Raw genomic sequence first — 24,059 nt, 5'->3', positions numbered from 1 at the left:
AGACTATGGCATTTACATTTTAGGTGACAGTTTTAAGTATTCTACTGTAATTGACTTTTTAGCAAATAATCAACTGATTATTTGAAACCACAATTTAAACTCAAGATTATGATTTTTCACTTAATAAATGTGTACCTTTTTTGTTGTTTTACACATAAGAGGTTATCAAATTATTTTCAGTGCATCATTTATTTTGGGGGTTTGGTATACAAATTTTTCAACTTAGTTGTACACATGATACATTGTACCTCAGCAGCCACAGGTATATTTGGCAGTTTGCAAAAATAATTATTTGGTAACAACTGTAATCTCTCCCAAAATGATAATTTTTGAGGAAGGTGGACTTTGCCTCATATTTATATATATCAAAAGTTTATACATCTGCCTAAAATTATACATATGAAGATGATACCTTCTTATTTCTAGGGCTTTTCCCTTGGTAAAATTAAGTTGAAAATTTAGTATCCTTCATACTAAACTACAAAGTGTAAACTTGAATGCATTCAATGAGGCTGATTAAAAATTGGCCCCAATATTCTAAAATATCCTGACTCATGACTCATTTTTATATGCTTAATTCCATTAGGGGTTTTATTTTTCCTCACATATGACCTTGCACTTTCTATGCTGCTTTGATAGGAATGTAACATTTTGTAACTGAAATTTAAGTACTCACTCCATCCTGTAAGGCCTGTGGTAGACAGATGCTACTTTGAGCAAAAAGTGAGCTTTAAAGTTAGTTTGTTACCAGGAGGTTTTATCTTAATTTTGGCCTAGTCCCCAGATTTCTTTCCATCCTCATATGGAAAAAGCTTTTTTTAAACTTTGTAACTTTTTTTTTGCTTTTCACCCCAGGTATATTGCTTTTACCACAAAAGGCTCTATAATGCTATAGTTCCCTTTCTTCCAAATCTTACCACATTATATCCTAGCATTCATATTTATAGAACTTTTATGAAAAGAGTAAAAAACTTATTTTAATCTTTTATTCTATTTTTAAGATGCTTACATACCTTTATAAAATAGATTCATTACATTTTATTTCTCCAAAATCATGAGCTCTTGGATAAAGGAGATTGTTAGTATGAGGGGATATTTGACAGTAACACCATAAATAGCCATTTACACATTGTCCTTGTAGCCAGAAATTCTGAGAATGAAGGGGAAAGGAATAAGAGAGAGAATATGAATGTGCATATGTCTGTAAAATGAGACTTTGGCCTCATCTCTACCTACTAAATAAAGGTTTCAGTATTTACCAGTACAGCTCCATTAACTGCCTTAGAATCAACATGGTAATTTGGGGAAAAGGCATGAGAGTCTAGGCTTAATAAAGCTAAAATAGCCTCATACAGTTTTTTTCCCCTCAGATTGTTTGACTTCACAGACACGACTCAGGCTTAGTGGCATGTTGGTAAGCATCCATCATTTTGTAAACTATATCATTATGTAAAGAAACACATTTACAAATTGATTCCAGTTTTTTTTTCCAGTTTCTTGGACACTTAACTCACTTATTTGTAATCATATTTTCTGATAAATGTGTTCATAGCTATAAGCTTCTTTCTAAATAACTGTCTTCAACACATTTTGACATGTGGTATTTTCATTTGTCACTCACTTGTAAGCATTCTGTAATTCTTTATTCCACTAGATATATGTTAATGTTTTTGTCATTTTCAAACTTTACCTTTTGTTATTTTTTAAATATTTTGTTATTTCTTTTGTTCATATCAGGTTTTAGTTGGGGAATGTAGTCTGTGTGATGTTGATTCTTTGACATTATTGAAGCTTCCTCTGTTGCCTGGGAGTTTGTCAGTTGAGGAAATTGAGAAAGTTCCATGTGAACTCAATATTAGTAAGCTCTCTATGTTAGGTATAATTTTTATGTCTGTTATGAGATTTATTAATCATATTATTTATATCTACATCATCTATTTTTGCCCTAGTTGGTCTTCAATTTTGGAGATGTGCATACTAAAACTTTCAAATACAATTGTTGATTTATGTGTTTCTTCCTATATTTCTGTTATTCCTTCATATATATTTATTTGTTTGTTTGTTTATTTATTATTTATGTGTTGCTTAAGGACAGAGATATGTCCTAAGAGATAAATCATTAGGCAAGCTTGTCATTGTGTGAACATCATGAAATGGACCTACACAAACCTAGATGATGTGGCCTGCTTCACACTAGCCTATATGGAATAGCCTATTCCTCCTGGGTTATTATAACAAAAACTGTAACACAGTATTAAGTATTTATCTAAACATAGATAATTATAATAAAAGTATGTTTTACATTATATACAAGATAAATACTGGTATACCTCTAGAGAGCACAGGTGAAGGGTGAGTATGAAGCCTAGCATCTTACTATACTCTACTGTAGACTTTAAAAACACTTAGGTGATATTAAGTTACAAAAACAAATTTTCTCTCTTTGATAACAAATTATCCTAGGCTTACTATAATTTTTTTACTTTATAAACTTTGTTTTTTAAACCTTTAATTCTCTTATAGTAATACCTTAAAAGACAAACATTTCATAGATTTATACAAAAATACTTTCTTTATATTCTTAATGTATTTCTATTTCTATTTTTTTGAAACATTTTTCACTTTTTAAGCTTTTTTTGTTAGAAACTAAAGCACAAAAACACACGTTAGCCTAAACCTGCACAGTGTCAGGATCATTAATAGCACTATCTTCTACTGGATGCCTGCGTGAGCAGTAACCCATGTGGAGCTTGTCCTACCTTCGTGTGGAATCCTTGAAGGACCTGCCTCAGGGTCGTCTTGAGGTGTCACTCTTTTCAGAAATATGTCCATGGTAGTTTTCTTGGTTTCTTTTTCATTATAGATTTGCTTGTATCTAGATAATGCAACATGAATTCCCTCTCAATGAAAACCGTTTGGTCTTGTGATCTGTGTTTTCAAACCTTTTAAGAAGCTTATTAAACGTCTTGAAAAGGCTTTACTAAACCCTTCACTGAACTTTCTTGTAGTTTTTTTTTTTCCTTCTTCAGTTTTCTTCTCTTGCCCCTTCTTTAGGTATGCATTCACTAAGTAATAGGAACTTTTCAACTCCATTATAATTTATAGAGTCACTGTCATATATGGGGTCCATTGTTAAGCAAAACATTATTAAGCAGTGCATGACCTTACTTTGACATATTGCTAACAATATATTCAAGATCATTATAACCTTTTGATGGCTCTTTATGCATTAAGAATTTTTTTTACATAAATTCTGTTTAATATTAAGATGGCAAAGTTATGCCTGTGTTTCATTTCCCTATTTTGCCATATGCTTAGGCCAATGTTTTTTCAGTGCTACATAATTAAAATTATTTGAGGATATTAAAAAAAATAAAACACCAAGGCAGGGTTCCCTCAAATCAATTAAAATTAGAATATTTGAAGATAAATTATGAGCACTATTATCTTTTTTTTATTTTACTCTTTGGTAATTAGAGATATTGGACTATAATCTTCCTTTCTAGTACAAAGAGTCCTTGTGCCCTTTTAGCATCAAAGAGTGAAAGTTAATGCTGGCCTTGAAATGTGTTGAAAAATCATTTTCTCTCTTTGGAAATAGTTTCTATATGATTGGTATTATTTCCACCTCAAATAACTTTTTTTCCTTGGTAGAATTCATCAGGGAAGCCATCTATTCCTGAAGGTTTTTTTACATCTAAATTTATAGATTTTTCTAGTCTTTTATGTGTATCAGGTTATTTTTATTTTTCTACTTCTTTCTGTTTAGTAACCTTTTTCTGAGACATATCCTTTCAACTAAAATTTTAAATGTATTTTTATAGAGTTATATATATTCTCTTATGATTTTTATGAAGTTTTTATTGTCTATAATCTGTAGGCTCTTTAGTAATACTACTTTTACCTTCTGATAATGGTTATTTGTACTATTTCTGGTTTTTTTCGTGATCATTCTCAAAAAGGATTTATTATGCTTTACCAGTCTTTCTATTTTCTATTTGTTTTTATTGGTTTTTATTTCTATTTCCTTTTTTCTGTTTTCTGAGTGTTTATTCAGTATAGTTTCAGCTACATCCCATATTTTGTTACATAGATTTATGCAAAGAATTGTTAAAATGTTTACTATCAAGAGGAAACTATTATTTTAAGTTATCAAGTACTATTATAAAAAGTTCTGCTGGGTGTAGTGGCACACAGCTGTAATCCCAGCTACTCAGTAGGCTGAGACACAAAGATTTAAAGTTATAGGCCAGCCTGGAAAACTTAGTGAGACCCTGTCTGAAAATACAGTTTTGAAAGGGAAATTTGTTTAGTGATAGAAAACTTGCCTACCATGCATGAGACTCTTTTTCCAATTTCTAGTACTATAAAAACGAAAAAAAGTTTTATAATAGAAAAGTTTTTAGCCAAGTCAAGCTAAATCTCTAACTTTTTCTTCTATTTACAATAGCATGTTTTTTGTTTGTTTCCATTTTAGGATGGTCTTGTTAATGTAGGATGGATGGACTGTGCAACCCAGGACAACCTTTGTAAAAGTTTGGATATTACAACAAGTACTACTGCTTATTTTCCTCCTGGAGCCACTTTAAATAACAAAGAAACAAACAATATTTTGGTATGAGTAGCATAAAAGAAGCTTCCTTATATAAAAATGTGTTCATACACATTCAAAATTAATGCATCATTTTATAAGCAATGAACAAGGAAATGAATTATTTATATCATTTGATTGACATCTCATTAGTTAAAACAAATATTTAATTTCTAGGATCTTGTTTAATACATACTTTGGTTTGTAAAGTCTCTAATCAGAAATATTTTCAAAGCAACATTTCCATTACATAAAAGCCATTACATTTTTAAATCCCAAAAGTAAGAAATGCATTCTTAGGTAAAATGAAAGAATGTTTTATACCATGAATTTTCATTTTTTTCCATTTAATTGTATATTTACTAATGATAAAAATAGATCATGGTCAGGCATGGTGGCACATATCTGTAATACCAGTACCTAGGAGGCTGAGGCAGGATGATCACAGGTTTGACCAGCCTCAGTAACTTAGTGAAACTCAGAGCCTAGCAAGAACCTGTTTCCAAAATAGACACAGATTGCCAGATTTGCCCTCCAGAAATGTGCCAGTTACCCTATGTTGTCCCTTCAAAAGGATTGCCTATGCCCTGGTTAATGCTTAAAATGGTCTGCTGCCTTCAATATTCAGTATTTTGTACACTCATACAAAGTGTGAGATTTTTGGGCTTCATGATCTAAAATTGTAAGCTAGGATGCTGAATTAGGAGCAGAAATGAGTGACACTGGAAATGTAGTAAAAGGATATGGTAAATTAAACACTCTTGTCCTCTAAAGCTCTCAGATTTTAAAACTATAAAGTACTATACCAGCTAAATATATCTAGAAAGTGAAGTTTAGCAATTGGTCTAGATAATACCTTCTGTAAGTGTAACTAGCTAATTCTACTCTAAGACAAAGAGTGATGGTTCTGTAAGTTTTTAAGGATGTTTTAGATCTTTCAAGTACTATTTGAATTATTTAACAGAGATGGTTCGTAATTTAAAATATGAAGCTGGGTGCGATGGCACACTTAATCCCAGCATTCGGGAGGCTGAGACCCAAGAATCGTGGTTCACGGGACAGCTACTTAGGCCCTCTGCAACTTAGCGAGACTGTTTCAAAATAAAGAATAAAAAATAGGTCAGAGGAGTAGCTTGGAAGTCGAATGCCCCTGTGTTCCATCTCCACACCCACACACAAAAAAATGAAACTTTTTTCAGCCTTCATATACTTTCTTCATGTAACCATTGAGAATTATATAGCAAGGAGAGTTCTGTGAACAAAGTATGCAGGTATGCTTAGGATAAAATACATACAAAAAAGATTTTTTAGAAGGGAGATTTGCCAGCTGGGGGTGGTGGTGCACGCTTGTAATCCCCGCACTTGGGAGGCAGAGACAGGATTCACTAAATTGTGGAAGGCCTCATTAAGTAACTGAGGCTGTCCACGAACCACAGTCCTCCTGTCTCACCCTCCAGAATGCTGAAATTACAAGCATGTGCCACACACCCAGCTTCCAATGTTGTTTGACCTATGGACATTATCATTTATGAAAAATTTCATAATAAGAAAAAATATTCTGATTATCCAGCTTTAAGTTGTTAACTACTATAAATTATTGGTTGGGGTATAAAATGTCTTAGTTCATCAAAATTCTATTAAAATTGTACACAAATATGCAAAACATGGCATTCTGTATAGCATGGTTAGCCTTAAAATTAAACTGAGCATAATATATTTTTATGATAATTTATAGGTAACTACAAGTTACAATTACAGAACTATGTGATAATTACAGAAAATTCCAGTTAGTGAAACACCTAATAATGAAATTTCTTGTACATAATTTTTTGAAGAGCAACCCAGTTACATAATACTTTAATAACTGCTAAAATGTGATGTATTTTTAAAAAGTTATTTTGGAAAGTTGGGTGTGGTGGTATATGCTTATAATCGCAGCATTTGGGAGGCAGAGACAGGAGGATCCGCAGGTTCGAAGCCAGCCGCGTGCTGGCTTAGGAGACCCTGTTTCCAAATAAAAGTGTAAAAATAGGTCTGGGAGTGTAGCCTGGAGATAGAATGGCTTCCAGGAACCCCAGTACCACCAAAAAAAAAAAAAAAAAAAAACTAAAGGGGGATAAGACTAAATGTAATGAGTGTGTACTAAAAAAAAGATTACAACATGATTCTCTTATTCTAGTTTCTTAGTTCATTGGATGCTAAAGAAATATATTTTGAAATAATACACAATCTTCCAGATTTTGAACTGCTTTCAGCAAACACACTAGAGGTAATTTTTTTTATTGTAATAAATGTTGATAACTTTTCAAGATCATACATTTTAAAGTCAGTATGTTTTACTGATCCCTAGAGAGAATTGAAAGTAGCTGTTTATATATAAACAAAGGGTTATATATAAACGAAGGTTTATATATTCATCAATTGTAGATAAATTCTAAATCCTGGACTTCTGGTATCACTAATTCATGAAGAATCTATAGTTTTGGAAACCTGCCTACCTAGTCCTGAAGGTGGGCTTCAAAAGGTAAATTGGAAAGGCAAGATTCTGATCACAAAGCAACTTTGAATCTGATTTGGAACTTTATGTTCTTATAGAATTCTTTATTTTGTTTACCGAAAACTAAAAATCACTGTTTGTGAATAAAATGTTTAGAAATATGCAGTTAGAGCCAGGCATTTGGCATATACTTCTAATCCTAGTACTTGGGAGACTGAGGAGGATTACAGGTTCAAGACCAGCCTCAATAACTTAGTGAGACCCTGTTTTAAGTAAAATTGGGCTAAGGGTGTAGCTCAGAAGTAGAATGCCCCTGAGTTCAATTCCCAGTATCACCCAAGGGGGAAAAAATTCAATTAGTGGTAGAATCAATTATTTTATTTTACTTACTGAAACCAGAGCTTTTGTATTTCTACAAAGTCTTTAGTTAAATCTCAAAACACTGAATTCTCCAATCCTACCCCTTTATATTATTAAAAACACATTTTTCTTGGCATAGTTGTGCCTGAAGATTTTATAACTTTGACTTACCACCTGTAATATTATTTGATTTACATAGTATTATTCCCAGTAAGCTACAAAATAAGAGTGTAAATGTGTCTAGATTTTAGATAATATTTTGAATTAATGAATAAGGTAGCTAAAACTAATTGCAACTCAAAAAGTAGAACTTCTACCTTAAAATTCCCCATCTCTGACTTTTTTTTTTTTCACTTTTTAGGATCGCTTGGCACATCATCGCTGGCTTGTTTTTTTTTATTTTGGAAAAAATGAAAATTCAAATGATCCTGAGTTGAAAAAACTGAAAACTCTACTCAAAAATGATCATATTCAAGTAAGAAAAGTGTATTTTGCCTAGCTTTAGTTAATATGTTAATATGCTTCCATGTTAGTCTAATAAATAAAATTAAATTCATAAAATTGTTTTTGGCATTCTAGATTAAAAGCCCCTAATGCTTTTGATCTTAGATTTTGTTTTCTCTTTCCTTTTTTATTAAACACTTATATCTGAAAATGATGCATTTTTATTTTCACATTTGACAAATCTGTATTATACAGATTTGTCAAATGTGAAAAAATACAGATTTGATAAATCTGTATTTTTGAAGTATATTACTATAGAAGAGTATTTTACCTATTTTATGTAAATATTTTTATTTGACTTAGTATATTCAAAAGTTATCATTTTATTTTTTACTTTATAAAATTGACACAATTTTGTGCATTTTATGAGGTATAGTATAGTAGTTCAGAACATGTTTATAATGTATAATGGTCAAATCCAGGGCAATAGGATGTTTTCTCAACCATCATTTTAGTATTTTGGAAACCTTTAGACTCTTTTAGTTATTTGAAGAATATCAACTTGTTATAGGCCATATTAACTCTACTCTGCTGTATATAACACTATTATTGACTCCTTCTATTTACTCTAGCCTCTTCCTTTTCCTCCATCCTCTTCCCAGTCCTTAGTGACCACTGCCCTACTCTCTTCTGTGAGACCAGTCTTTTTAACTTGCACCAAAGATAGAAGCATGAAGTACTTGTCTTTCTGTGCCTGACTAATTCACTTAATAAGATCAGATGACAGTATTTCATTCTCTTTTATATCTGAGTATCATTTTATCGCTCTATATTTATACATTTTCTTTACATTCATTCATTAATGAATACTTTGATTCCATATCTTAACTTTTGTAAATAGTATTGTGATAAACTTAGGAGAGGAGTGATTTTATTTTCTTTGGACATATACCTAATAGTTGGACCACCATATAGCACTACTATATGGTAATTCTATTTTTAAGTTTTTAGTAACTTTTATACTGTCTTCTATAATGGCCATACTATTATACATTTTCACCAGCAGTGTGAAAGAGTTCCCCTTTCTCCACATCCTCAACAGCACTGGTTATTTTTTCTTTTTATAATACCCATTATAAAAGATATCTTGTGATTTAAACTTGCATTTCTCTGATAATTACTGCTGTGGATTTTTTTTAAATACCACTTTGCCATTTATTTGTTATCTTTTGAAAAATGTCTATTCAGGTCATTTGCCTATTTAATCAGATTATTTCTTCTTTTGCTGTTGAATTATTTGAGTTCCTTATGTACTCTGGATATTAATCCCTTGTTGGATGAAGAATTTGAATATATTTTTCCCATTCTATAAGTTGTCTCTTCACTCTTTTGTTTCCTTTGCTCTATAGGAGCTTGTCAGTTTGACACATATCACACTCCATTTGTCTATTTTTACTTTTGTTAAATTAGAATACTATATTTTGAGTCGGGCGTGGTGGTGCACGCTTATAATCCCAGCATTTGGAAGGCAGAACAGGAGGATCACAGTTTGAGGACAACCTCAGCTACTACTCAGTGAGAACCTGCTTCAAAATAAAGATTAAAAAATAGGGCTGGGCATGTAGCTCAGAGGTAGAATGCCCCTGAGTTCCATCCCCAGTACCACAAAAAAAAAAGAATCCTGTATTTTGCCTACACCAAGGGCTTGAAAGTTTCAGGTTTAACATTTAAGTGTGAACCTTTTTGAGTTGGTTTTTGTGTATAGTGAAAGGAAGAAGTCTAGTTTTATTCTTCTGCATATGTATATCCAACTTCATTGTGTTCTTGATGCCTTTAAAAATAAAGTCAGTTGGCCGGGCATGGTGGCACATGCTTGTAATCCTCGAGTTTGAGAGGCTGAGACAAGAGGATCACGCAGATTCGAAGCCAGCCTTGCTGGCTTAAGAGACCCTGTTTCCAAATAAAAAATATAAAATAGGTCTGGGAGGTAGACGGATTCCATCCCCAGTACCACCAAAATTAAAGGGCGGGGAGGATCATTTGGCTCTATGAGCAGGGATTAGTTTCTGGGTTTTTTATTCTGTTCCATTGGTCTAAGTGTCCATTTTTATCCCAGTACCTTGCTCCATGCTGTTTTGTTATTATAACTGTAGTATATTTTGAAGTCAAGAGTCAGATATTGTAATGCCTGCAGCTTTTGTTTTTTGAGACAGTTCTATGTTGCCCAGGCTATTCTTCAACTCCTGGGCTTAAGCAATCCTCTTGCATTAGCTTCCTGAATACCTGGACTATGGACTATGTTTTATTTTAGTTTTTCCTTTTTCTTTTTCTTTTTTTTTTTTTTTTTTTTTTTTTTTTAGTACTGAGGATGGAATCTAGGGGCATTCTACCTCCAAGCTATACCCCCAGCCCATTTTTTTATTCTTTATTTTGAAACAGGGTCTCACTGAGTTGCAAAGGGCCTCACTAAGTAGCTGAGACTGTCCACAAACTGCGATCCTCCTATTTCAGCCTCCCAAATACTGGGATTACAAGCTTGTGCCACCACGCCTGGCTATGGACTACGTTTTATAACACTACACACAGTTGATCTTTGTTCTTTTTGTTCAAGATAGTCTTGGCTATTCAGTCTTTTGTGGCTCTCTATGAATTTTAGGATTGTTACTTATATTTCTATGAAGAATATCATTAGTATTTTGATGAAAATATAGATTGCCTTGGGTAGTGTGCACATTTTAACAGTATTGATTCTTCTAATTCATGAACACAGATAGATGCCTTCCATTTTTTGTGTGTCCTCTTCAATTTCTTTCATAAGTGTTTTGTAATTTCCATTATAGAGATTCTTTTCCCCCTTGATTAAATTTACTTATAGATTTTTTGTAGCAATTTTAAATTTTAAATTTCATTTTTAAAATTTAAAATTTTAAAAATGAAATTTCTTGATTTCATTTTTCAGTTTTATTATTTTTATAAAATGCTGACTTTTTATGTTGATTTATATATCTTATACCTTTACTTAAATGCATTAGTTCTAGTAGATTTTTTCATATATAAAATCATGTCCTCTCCAAACAGGGATAATATTTCCTCCTTTCCATTTTGGATATCCTTTACCTTTTCTCTAGGATAATTTCTTTTAATAAGATTTCCAGTATTCTGTGGAATAAAATTGATAAAAGTGGACATCCTTGTCTTTTCTAGATCTTAAAGAAAACACTCTCCACTTCCCATTCCATGTGATGTAGGCTGTGGATTACAAGTGTGCCACCATGGGCAGCTGCTTATTTGCTTTTTGCTGCTTCTAAGTCCCTACATTCATGTCAGCTCATCTAATGTAACAGTTGCCTCTTTCATTTTTATGGAGTAGCTTTTTGTAGGGAAAGACTTTTTTGGTTAAATGCAACACAGGGCATCAGTTTGACAGGCATTTTGGCTTTGGTTCTGAGTGAACACAGAAGTGTAGCCTCCATGTGATTTTTTTTTTTCAACTATAATCATTAGTAGTGTCTACCAGTGTTTCAGTAGTCTAGCTTGCAGTTTTCTTTGCAATGAATATGGGCTTCCAAAGGTACATGATAACAGGCCCCATAAAGTTGAGCCTCAGTAGCAGCCTAGCCTCTGGCAGTGGCATCTGCAATGCTGGGGTATATCCCCAGGCCCTGCAAAAGCAAGTGCCAGTGGCTTCTCATGGCATCTGTGATGAAGGGGCCACTTGCTAATGCTTAGAGCAAGCTAGGCTTTTGGAGTGATTCTGTTCTTAGGGTGGTGCCATATGTCACAGCTTAGACTCTGGAGGTTGGTGGGGGAGATTGATGTTTCTGCTCTGAAACAAAGCAGTTACACGGACCCTCTGCAATCCCCCAGACTGAGTCTTAAGCCTATAAGAAATATGGGACTCTTCTATAGTTAGGACTGCCAATATGCAGCTTCCCCTTATCTTTTCCTTATAATGTACCTTCATCCTGGAAATTAGGGCCACTGTCACAGTGCACTTTGGTCCTCACTCTGTGCTGCCATCTGTGGTCACAGAGTTATCACACCTGTACTGAGTTCCATTGTTCTTCCTCAGTTGTCTCCTCCCATTACAGTCATTCTTTGCTCTTTCTCCTCCTCCTCTGTGATGGAGGCAGTCCCAGAACACCTCTTTTCAGCTGTCTTGGATCCTTCTAATATATATATGTAAATATATATGTATATTTTTAAACCAAAATGGATCAGTACTGTTTAGTAAACTTTTCTATTCAATATCAAACTTTTTCACAGGGTTTTAAATATATGCACACACATACATACATCTTTATTATTCTCTAAAGGTTAATAGTATTTTATTATGTGGTTATACTATAATCGTTTAATGAATCTTAACTTTTACGTTGCTTCTATTTTTATATTAAATGATATAATACTTGCCCATTTATTAGCATCAAAAATTTTTGACTGGAGGTTATATATTTTATCAAAGGTTTTGTAATCTTTATTACTTGACCTTTCCAAAAAGTTTACTATCGATTTATAATCTCACTGACAGCATGTGAGTGGATATTTCTTCACATTTATGCCAACCATGATATCATTCTTTATCATCTTCATTATCCTGATAGGCCAAAAGTAATATATTAATAATCTATATTTCCATTTATTTGCCATCATTTCTAATATGATTGGAAGAAAAATATTTTAAATGAATTAATAGGTCTTATTTTTCTCTAGTTTATTTTCTCTGGTACATTTTCCTTTTCTTGATGTGTTGTTTCTTAATCAGTTCCGTGTCTTAAATGCTGTAATATTTTTAGGAGGATATTATTTGCCTGCTTTATTTATGTTGTCTTATTTAACACTCTGAAAACAACTTTGTGTGTGTGTGTGTGTGTGTGTGTGTGTGTGTGTTACTGAGGATGGAACCCAGGGGAATTCTACCTCTGATACAACCCAGCCCTACTTTTTTTTTATTCTTTAGTTTGAGAAAGGGTCTCACTGAGTTGTGGAAGGCCTCACTAAATAGCTGAGGCGAACTGCGATCCTCCTGCCTCAGCCCTCCTGAAGGCTGGGATTACAAGCACACACTACCACGCTTGGCAAAACAACTTTTTTCTACATTATTTATGGTTAAGGCATGTCACTTAAAAGTTATCTCTTTTATTCCACAATTAAATAAACATCACATATTTTGGGGGGAATGTTTTTTAAATAACTTCACATTTTCTTGGAAATTTCTTCCCAGGTTTTTAAACTCTCTGGGAAGCATTCTTTAACTTAATCAAGTTTCAGTATTAAATGTAAATAAATAATTTCTTTGTCTTTATAATCTATTCTGTTGAGAAGCAGCATCATTAGAGGAATGTCATTTGGGGTTTGGGTCATCTTTATGAAAGTTTAAAAATTGAATACTTAAGGATTTTATGCTTCTACTAAATCAACCTTCTCTTTCTACTCTAGGTTGGAAGGTTTGACTGTTCCTCAGCACCAGGCATCTGTAGTAATCTCTATGTTTTTCAGCCATGTCTAGCAGTATTTAAAGGACAAGGAACCAAAGAATATGAAATTCATCATGGTAAGAATGGAAAAATGATAAAAATTTACCTTATTTTCAAGTAGAAATGTTCTGAATGTTTTTTGTTTTGTGTGGGCATGTTTATTGTAAATAAGTTTTGCTCTCATTTAGCAAATATGGGAAAAGACTTTTTTTTTTTTTTTGTGGTACTGGGGTTCATGGAAGCCCTTCTACCTCTGGGCTACACTCCCAGACCTATTTTTACATTTTCATTTTGGAAACAGGGTCTCCTAAGCCAGCGCGCGCGGCTGGCTTCGAACCTGCGCAATCCTCCTGTCTCTGCCTCCCAAGCGCGGGGATTACAAGCGTGCACCACCACGCCCGGCGGGAAAAGACATTTTGAATTATAGATCATTTTATTCTCTTTATTCTTCTTTTTAAGGTAAACTCCTTTCTCCTAATATTTGGATCACTGTTTTAGCAAAAATGCTGGTGGTGACATTTTAGGGTAGTGAGGAGTTTGTATGTTGTCAAAAGAAAGCAATACTAGCTGGACATGATGGCACACTGTAATCCCATTACTCAGGAGGCTGAGACAGGAGGATTGCAGGTTCAAAGCCAGTGTCAGCACTTAGCAAGACCGTTTCTAAATAAAAGTAAAATAGGGCTGGGAGTGTAGCTCAGAGATAGAATGCCCCTGGGTTCAATCTCCAGTTCTACAAAAAAGAAGAAGAAGAAGAAAAGTAAGCAGCACTTGGAGTTTCCACTCCAGTGTGCCACTTGTAGCATCCCAGCCACTCTCACACTATCAGTGATTTCTAGACATTGTTTTGGATTTGGGACTAACAGATCTCTCCATTAACTGTTTATTACTTCACTCAGATTCTATTGCTACATTTTAGCTTACTTGGGACTTCGGTTTCACTTTCAGAACTATCCCATTTCCTAGAGTTTCAGAGACATCAGAGTCCCTGTCCTAAAAAAGGACAAATGTAGCAAAAGTAAAACACAAACTAACCCACTATAATACAGTTAAGTGAATAACAGGTATTGGTGAAATGCCTAGTAAAGACTACAAAGTTAGAAGACATGAACTCTGCTCTCAAGTTTAAAATACAGTCTGGTAGGGATAGGAGAAAGGAAATCTATAAGGAGACAAAAATATTTTAATGGCATATTGCATAAATTATAACAAGATCATATGTACAGACTTTCTCTGTAACACAGCACAGGTCAGGAGGTGGTATTTGAATTGATCATAAAATGCTCAGTTTTCCAAAGCAAATACATAGGTAAAAGAAGTGAAGCCCCAAGCCAGTTGTGGTGGCACACACCTGTAATACCTGTAATCCCAGTCCTAGGGAAGAGGCAGCAGGAACATTACAGGTTCAAAGTCAGCCTCGGCAACTTAGCAAAACCCTATTTCAAAATAAAAACTTAAAAAAAAAAAAAAAAAAAGGCTGGGGTATAACTCCAGATAGAGTGCCCTTGGGTTCAGTCCCTAGTACCAAAAGAAAAAGAGGAAGTAAATCCCTATGGACTGAAGGAACCCTATGAATAAAGGCTTAGTAAGATCACACTAATAACTACTCTTGATTCATTACTTTCTACAAGTCAGACATTTTGCTGACTTGTAGACTTTGCAGAGAGGATCCGTTTTCATCCTTATAGCCACCAGTGAAGGAGAAAACTGAGTCTCAGTAAAGTTAAATAACTTGCCCTGTGACAGTGAACTAAAAACCAGTCAAGGTAGAATTTGTCTGACTTTAAAACCTAGCCTTATGCTACTAAACTATATCAGAGTCTAAAAGTGCTAGAAATGATTATATTTTAATAATGATGTTATATATTTTTTCTCTAAAATATTTCTCAGCCCCAGCCCCCATGTTTGCTGCCCTGTTTTCACATCTGACATCTTCACCAACTGTAACTTCACACTGCTATAGGACTGCCCATCTGCTTTCCTACTTGCAGTTGATTCCTTGTCCTTTTTGCAGTTTTGCTTGTAGATGTGGCCCAGAACACCACTTTCATGCCACTTTTTTACCTTGATTATCCCAATTTATTTTAGAACAGACTTCAAATTATTTAGCATAGCACCAACAATGCTTGCCCACTACTGTATCTCTAGCACTTAAAATGATGTCTGTCACAGAATAGGAACTCAGTAAGTACTTGTTAAGGGAATGGGGTACTTCCATGGTTTGCCTCTGCCAGTTTTCCAACTTCATCTCCTACATTTGCCCTCCTAATAATCTTTTGCCATGCTCTTTCACTCCTCTATGCCTTCATTTGAATTTTTTCTTCTGCACTGTAATTATTCCTTCCTATGTCCTCAAAATATCCTCAATAGATTAAGTTTATGCCAAATCTCTCTTCAAAACTTAAAGCAGCCTGCCACCCCAGTAAGTCTATTGTGACTCCCTAAGCACTTTCTTTTATGTGCTGTTACTAACTTTATAATATGCTTTGTATTGTTTTAGATTTAAACGGGTATTGAGCATCCTTGTGTCCCAGATGCAGTATGAGAAATGGGGAAAAATATGAACTGTATTTAATCTCTGCCTTAGGGAACATTATGAAACATCTGCAGTGAAAAGTATTAGTGTTCTGTTGCTGAGTAATAAATTACTCCAAATCTTAGCAGCTTAAAAAGATAAACATTGTTTTTGGTGATTCTGGATTCAAGTTTTTTCTTAATGATGCAGTCACAGTAGGTGAGGGCTGCAACTCCTGGGTCTATAGATTCAAGCTGATTTATAGGATTGTCAGAAAGCCTCACCTGGCAGGAAGCCCAAGTCATCGCCATGTAGACCTCTCTGTAGGGCTGCTAGTGAGTAATCAGGGCAAGAGGGAGACAAGACAGAAGCAACAGTATCTTATTTCCTCAATTCAGACAAGATGAACCTTCACATCCCCATAGTCTTATTAATTGCATATACCAAGCCTAGTACAACGCAATGGTAGGAGTATGTGAAGTGGGGGTCATTGGAGCTGTCTTGGAAGTTGGCTACCAAAAAGGATAAGCATAGGTTGTATTTAGGAAGAAACGGGAGGAACCATCTTCTGAGATTAGAGAAAGTGCTGAAGAAATAATCTCTATATTAAGATCTGAAGCATAAGTAATAGTTACCCAAATGAAGTGGTGATGCACAGTTTCCAGGTACAAGAACCATCACATGAATTCAGGAGCTATGAGAGGAGAGATCCTTATTGATCTTAAGCAAACAAGAATTTCAGGATAACTAGAAAGTTTATTGTTGGGAAAGGAGTAGAGGTTTCAAGAGAACAGCAGGAGTCCACATTATGTGTATCCATCAGGTCAAGGAACTTGAACTTTATCCTGAGGACGTAGTAGAGACATTTGTTGAAGCTGAAAGAAATAGATTTAAATAGATTTGCATTTTAGAAGGCTACTGGCAGCTGGGTGTGGTGGAGCATGCTTGGAATCCCAATACTTGAAGGCTGAGAAAGAAAGGTCACAGGTTCACAACCAGCCCCAGCTATTTTTATTTTTTTATATTTTTGCAGTACTGGGGATGGAATCCAGGAGCCTTCTACCTCTGAGCTATACCCCAGCCCTAGTTTTTAGTCCTTTTTAAGTTTGAAACAGGGTCTCACTGAGTTGCAAAGGGCCTCACTAAATAGTAGCTGAAGCTGTCCTTGAACCGCAATCCTCCAGTCTCTGCCTTCCGAATGCTGGGATTACAAGCATGCGCCACCACGCCTGATCAGCCTCAGCTATTTAGTGAGGCCCTCAACAACTTAGTAAGAATCTGTTTCAAAAATAAAGAATAAAAGAAAGGCTACTGGCAGCCTAGAATGGATGTGAGCAGTATTAGAGGAATAGACGGATGCCTGATATATTTAGGAGTATGTAAAAGAAGATGGCTCTTAACAAAAGGATAGTAATGAAGAGAATAAGGAAGATAGGTATACAGATTGGTACAAAAACCAATAAAATAAATTCATTATATCTTGATGATTATTGAGATGTGGGGGATTAAGAAAGGGAAGAGTCAAGGTTAACTCTTATGTTGCTCACTTGGTGAGTTAGCAGTTGAGTAACTACCATTATTCAGTGAGGAAAAGAATACTAGATGAGTTTACAAGGAAGAGACACATCCAATTTACTGTTGAATATAGACTTGGGATTCAGGAAATAAATTGTGGTTGAAAAATACAGATGTAAATTATTTGTTTTGATAATTAAAACCTTGACAGAATGAGTTTGTGTAAAAATGAATAGAGAAGGAAAAATAGAAAATCAGTAATCAAGATCACCTTTAAGAGATGAACACAGGAAACTATGAAGCAACTGAAAAAGTAGCTAAAGTATAAGAAAACCAGAAGAATGTGCTATTATTTAGGTCCATATTTGTATGTGGTACTGGGGATCAAACCTAAGGCATTCTACCTCTGAACTACATCCTTCACCCTATTTTTTATTTTGAAACAGGACCTCGCTAAGTTGCTGAGGATAGCCTCGAACCTGCAACCCACTTATCTCCCAAATATTAGGATTACAGGCATACACCACCACACCTGGTTTTCTTATCTAAATAGTATTAAAAATATCTCTTCTGCTGAAGCATGAGCTCCTAAGGAGAAAAATTACACTTTTTTTCATATTATACCATTTAAATAGGACCTGAAACATAGTAGATGCTCAATTTAATCTTCACCGTTGGGTAAATAAATCAAAGGACAATTGGGAAAATAAACCACGTTCTGATTGAGAAAGATTATTTGCCAGGCCCGGGAGTATATTCTTTAGACAATGGCAAACTCTAAGAGGCATTTAAATAAGGAGACAATATGACTAGACATTTTTTCTAGATCGAATGGTAGCAATATAGAAAATGGGTTAATTGGGAGATGAGGTTCTGGGGACAGAAGTACCCGTATGGCTGTTACAATAGGCCAGACTAAGTTCAGGCAGTAGCAGTGGGATTGGAGATATGGTAAGCAATAGAATGGATGAAGGTAGAATACAAGAGCAGAGAAACAAGGCAAGGATCACTAGGGGAAATCTTTTTTAAGCACCTGGTTGATGATTATGCCATTGCAAGGTAGAGGTGAAAAAGCAAAAGTTTGGGGGGATTCAGCTTCAGTTTGGATATACTGTATTTAAAATGTTTGTTATTAGCCAGGCGTGGTGGTGCACACTTGTAATCCCAGTGCTTGGAAGGCTGAGACAGGAGGATCACACAGGTTCGAAGCCAGCCTCGGCTACTTAGTGAGGCGCTCAGCAACTTTGGAAATGTTTCTCTGGGTATTAAAAAAAACAGAATGCAGCTTTTAATTTTTTCTCTTATGCTATTCCAAAGGAAAGAAAATTCTGTATGATATACTTGCATTTGCCAAAGAAAGTGTTAATTCTCATGTTACCACACTTGGACCTCAAAACTTTCCTGCCAATGACAAAGAACCATGGCTTGTTGACTTCTTTGCTCCTGTAAGTTATGTATATCTGTCAGATTTCAATGTTGTTGTAATTTGTCTTTTTGCCATAACATTTTCTAGATGATCCAGAACCATTAGTACAAAAACTATATACTTCAGTTTTGATAACTATTGTATATTGCTTCTAAATGAGTACTGATTTAATTAGCCATCCAAGCATTAAGTATATGCCCTGTAGGAATGCCCCTAAGTATAGTTTGTCTTCCGTAGCATATTGCTTGTTGCAAAAATGATGGGATTTTGTTTCATTTGGCACAGTACTTATAAATACATTTTTCTTTTCCCAGTGGTGTCCACCATGTCGTGCTTTATTACCAGAGCTACGAAAAGCATCAACACTTCTTTATGGTCAGCTTAAATTTGGTACACTAGATTGTACAGTTCATGAAGGCCTCTGTAATATGGTAAGATAAAATATAAAAATTTTATTCTAGTTAATATTTTCGTAATTTTATTCTAGTTAATATTTTCACAGTCTAATATTAAAACAAAGTAATGATTTTAATAGTACATCTCTTATTTGAAGTAGTAAGAAATTAAATAATTTCAACAAAATGATATAAAATTATGGTTGTAATAAATTATGAATAGACAACAGGGCTGGCTGTAGATAAAGGCTTGTTTATCAAACTCAGACAAATATTTCATTGACCTGATAAAATGCTTACATGATTTTTCATTCATTTAATATCTTTATATTTCTTTAATACTACATTTTTGGCAGACTAATTTTTATTCTTTGGTTTTTCTCATACTTCTAGTATAGTTAATACAAGGAAATTAAAACAATGGAATTTTTGCAGATTTGTTTTTTGGGGTTTTTTTTTTTAGGCTTGAACCCAAGGGTATTCTACCTCCAAGCCACACCTCCAGTTCTTTTTTTTTTCTTTTTTTTTTCTTTTGAGACATGCACTAAGTTGCTGAGGGCCTCACTAAGAAGCTGAGACTGTCCTTAAATCTGCAGTCCTGTCTCAACCTTTCAAGTACTAGGATTACAAGTGTGGGCCACTGCACCCAGCTTAAAAAATGGAAAATTTTTTGAAATCTATTAACATGAAAATATTTTTTAGGTGGTAAGTAAAAAGTTATTCTCTAGTCCTCAGTTCCAGAAAGAACTAGAAATGTTATATCTTATTATGAACGGATATAATACCATCTGTAAGTAATTCTGATAGGAAAAAAAATCAATCCTAAATTAAATCAAATCTCCAGGTCTGTTACTATAGAAGAAATCCAATGACAGAGGCTCAAAGTAAGTTACACATGAGCATACAGTCTGCAAATCCTAGCTTGTGGGGAACTTCATAGGACAAACACTAAGTTTATTCAACAAATACATTGAAGGAGGTGGGGGAGGAAAATGGAAAACACATAAAAGAAATTAGTCAAATGCAGTAGTTAAAACTACGTTTAGATGTAAGTTGAACCAACTGCAATAACAAAAAATTAAAGAAAACTAGGGAAATTTGAAGACCAATAGGATATCGGAAGACTTCAAATAATTGTTAATTTTTATATGTGTAATTAGCAAAGTGGTTTTATTAGTGGGAAATTCTTGTATCTTAAATATACTGCAGTATTGATGGAGTCTCTGAAATTTTCTCTAAAATAACCTTGGGATGGGAGTAGAAAAAGGGTATAAATGAAATAAGAGTGGCCAGGAGTAGATAAATTTAGCTACATGATACATGAAAGTTTACTTATATAAATGTTCTAACTCATTAAAAGATGAAAGAGATGGAAAGGAAATAAAGCCTGTGTTTTTAAAACAGACATGCCAACCAAAGATACAAAAATACTGCAGTACATAGTTGTCTTATTTGAATTTTAGATTTTTCTACTTTTTATCTTAAGTTATTAAATGCGTTATAAGTAAATCATAAGAGTTTAAAATATGGTTTCAGAATTACCTGAAATAGAGGCCAGGATTTGCCGCTCACTACTTAGTTGCCACTCACCAGTAGGTTCACCTTGGCCAAGTCACTTAGCCTCTCAGTAACTGTGTGTGTGTGTGGGGGGGGGGACTGGGAATTGAATCCAGGGATAGTCTACCTCTGAGCTACACCCCCAGCCTTATTTTACTTGGAAAAAGGGTGGGTCTTGCTAGGTTAATAGTGTCTTACTACTTGCTAAGGTTGTCCTCAAACCTGTGATCCTCTGTCTCAGCCTCCCAAGTACTGGAATTACAAGTGTGGGCCACCAACCCATCTTCTCCATAACTCTTGATCAGCATCTACTAGAAAAATTAGAGTACTTAAAATGATTTTTAAAAATAACTGAAGTTATAGATAAGACCTATTCTTTACAGCCTCTTCCCAGTTTGCTTCAAGAGAATAAAAGATACCAAACATATTACCCATACTCACTGCCTAATTTTTTTATGCCTTTGGTATTTATTACTAATGGAATAGCTCTAAATAAGGATCAAGTATTTATTAGTGCAACCATGACTATTTCCTTTGCTAGATTTGGCTAGGCTAAAATTTCTCAGTCACCAGAAATTTAGCAGTAGGTTTTAAAAAACTTGTTATTAAAGGAAAACTGGTTATAAATTTAAAAGAAATGAGTAATATATAACATCTATGCTTAACTTGTATTCTTCCTAACAGTACAACATTCAGGCTTATCCAACAACAGTGGTGTTCAACCAGTCCAGCATTCATGAGTATGAAGGACATCACTCTGCTGAACAGATCTTGGAGTTCATAGAGGTATATTTGAAATTACTGCCTAAAGCTAAAAATTCATCTGTGTATATATACACTCTGAATCAAGATTTACTAATGGTTAATAATGGGGTTTACTCTTTGTGCCAAGGCATCATTTTCTGACAAGGAAATGGCTTTTTAAAATTTAGGTCTATATTGTGTTTGTAACTTAAGATATTGCCTTCATGCCTAGGTGTACACAGAAACTTATTGAATGTGTGAAATTCGACTTTCACATAAAGTCTTCTAATACCCCCCTTGCCTCATTTTTATCTGAAAACAGAAGCTCCCTATATTCATAGCATCAAACCTGGACAGCTTATGCCAATCCTGATAGATGATTAGCACAAAAGTGCCCTGTTTCTGCAGCATATTCTTAGTTCTAATGGTCTTTACTAAAATAAAGGGTCTTCTAAGAAAGGAAAAAAATCTAGATCATCCTACTTTTTCTACTCATCTCTCTCTCCTCCAAATAATGTTTGGTGAGGGTTTTGGGTTTTGGTAATTAGATTGAACCAGGGGCATTCTACCTCTTGAGTAAGCCCTTTTTATTTGAAACAGTCTCACTATGTTACTGCATGGCCTCCGGACCTGCAGGCTTCCTGAGTTTCCCAGGTACTGGGATTACAGATGTGCACCACTGAACCCGGCTGTTGTTTTGTTTTCCTTGGATAGCTAACCTTTTTGTTAGTATTACCTGATTATAGGATAGAGCTTTACTAAAACATAATTTGGAACATATAAACTGTAAAGAGATTGTATAATATCTCTAGTCAAAATGCCAAAAAGTAGTATAGTAAAGTTTCCATTAGTAATTAACGAGTCATTTCCAAACCAACCTGAACCCAATTATATATGGCCCATGTAGCCAGCTGAGCAGCTCTTAAAACTTAATTATAGTATGTATTCACACCCTGAGTTGCCTGGTTTCTTCTCCTACAATGGTTTTAGTGATAGTGATAAGGGAAAACTATGCCTTGATTTAAAAAAACTAGTAAGCAAAATTCAGACATGAAAAACAATAGTCTATTTTCTTTAGGATCTTAGGAACCCTTCCGTGGTCTCTCTTACACCCACTACCTTCAACGAACTAGTTAAACAAAGAAAGCATGATGAAGTCTGGATGGTTGACTTCTACTCTCCGTGGTGTCATCCGTGTCAAGTCTTAATGCCAGAGTGGAAGAGAATGGCCCGGGTAGAGTAAAATACTTATTTAAGTCTTTTCCATTTACTAAAAATGTTTAACAGTTATTTTAAAAATGAGATGAATGAACCCCTACAACTAGATTATTTAATAATAGCCCTAATCATACCATTAAGATTCCACCTCTGCTTCTATTATTTGAACTGTTTTGTGTGTGGTATCTGTTGTACTTTTGACCAAATTATTGCCATTTTCTCCTTAAATATTTTTCTGTTACTTTGTTTTTAGAGCTTAAAGATATCATTTTTTTTACCAATATTATGGGACTTAGATGTAAGAAAAAGATTCTTGAGCAGTAAGACATGTATAGTTAGAAACTTTCCTACAAATAGTGTTGCAAATTATGAAAGATTGGAAATAATTATTTAAATACCATAATGGAAAATGCAATTAATTATCTCATATCCAAGATTAAAGAGAAAAAAAAACAAGAATTAAAGTGATTTCTTATCATTTGACATTTTAAGGCTATACATTTTGATTTTCTTTAATAAAATTTTTAATTTGGATATCAACCTAAAAGTATCTGCAATGCTTGCCTCCATTAGAAAAAGAAATTTTTTCAAATGTTATTGCTAGTAGCTTCATTAGCTTTTGAATTTTATTTATTTTATTTTTTATTTTTTTAATTTTTTGCAGACTGGGGATGGAACCCATGGACATTCTACCTCTGAACTACACCCCCAGCCCTATTTTTAATTCTTTATCTTGAAACAGGGTCTCACTGAGTTGCAGAGGGCCTAAGTAGCCAAGACTGTCCATGAACCAACATCCTCCCAAGTGCTCGGATTACAAGCGTGCGCCACCATGCCCGGCATAGTTTTTTATTTCTAACAGTTAAATTTTAGAAGTACAGATTTTTCTCATATAATTAGTGAATGAAGTCAGTTATTTAATCTGCAATAACATGATAAGTTCTTAATTACCAAAGTAGATTTCAAATTCATTAGTATAAATGGTCTATTAGGTGATTCATCCTATCCTTTTTTTTTTTTTTTTTTTTTTCTTGTGGTACTGGGGATGGAACCCAGGGGCATTGTACCTCTGAACTACGCCCCCAACCCTGTTTTTTATTCTTTATTTTGAAATAGGGTCTCACGGAGTTGCAAAGGGCCTCACTAAGTAGTCGCTGAGGTTGTTCGCTAACTGCAATCCTCCTGTCTCAGCCTCCCAAATGCTGGGATTACTGGCGTGTGCCACCACGCCTGGCCTATCCATTGTTATTTGGTGATAATCACTGGTAAAATAATAACCATTTTATAGTGTTTATTATAAACATAGAAAAAATTATACAA

The 24,059-nt window shown here is 34.3% G+C and overlaps 1 protein-coding gene across 1 annotated transcript in view; it reads left to right on the top strand.

Moving 5' to 3' along the window:
• DNAJC10 (DnaJ heat shock protein family (Hsp40) member C10) overlaps positions 1-24,059 on the top strand; it is a gene marked incomplete at both ends in the record, with an annotated part of 130,674 nt that overhangs the window by 9,241 nt on the left and 97,374 nt on the right. Inside the window, 9 exons of the mRNA XM_080689372.1 lie at positions 1,371-1,414; positions 4,478-4,615; positions 6,771-6,860; positions 7,810-7,923; positions 13,332-13,446; positions 18,717-18,844; positions 19,140-19,256; positions 21,462-21,563; positions 22,600-22,755. Of these exons, the coding sequence (XP_080545498.1) occupies positions 1,371-1,414; positions 4,478-4,615; positions 6,771-6,860; positions 7,810-7,923; positions 13,332-13,446; positions 18,717-18,844; positions 19,140-19,256; positions 21,462-21,563; positions 22,600-22,755 (1,004 nt within the window). The remainder of the gene's footprint in view (positions 1-1,370; positions 1,415-4,477; positions 4,616-6,770; positions 6,861-7,809; positions 7,924-13,331; positions 13,447-18,716; positions 18,845-19,139; positions 19,257-21,461; positions 21,564-22,599; positions 22,756-24,059) is intronic.

This window comes from Muscardinus avellanarius (genome assembly GCF_963383645.1).
Source record: "Muscardinus avellanarius genome assembly, chromosome: 2".
NCBI classification, from domain to species: domain Eukaryota; kingdom Metazoa; phylum Chordata; class Mammalia; order Rodentia; family Gliridae; genus Muscardinus; species Muscardinus avellanarius.
Note: the sequence above shows the minus strand (reverse complement) of the source record. Positions and strands in the feature narration are given on the sequence as shown.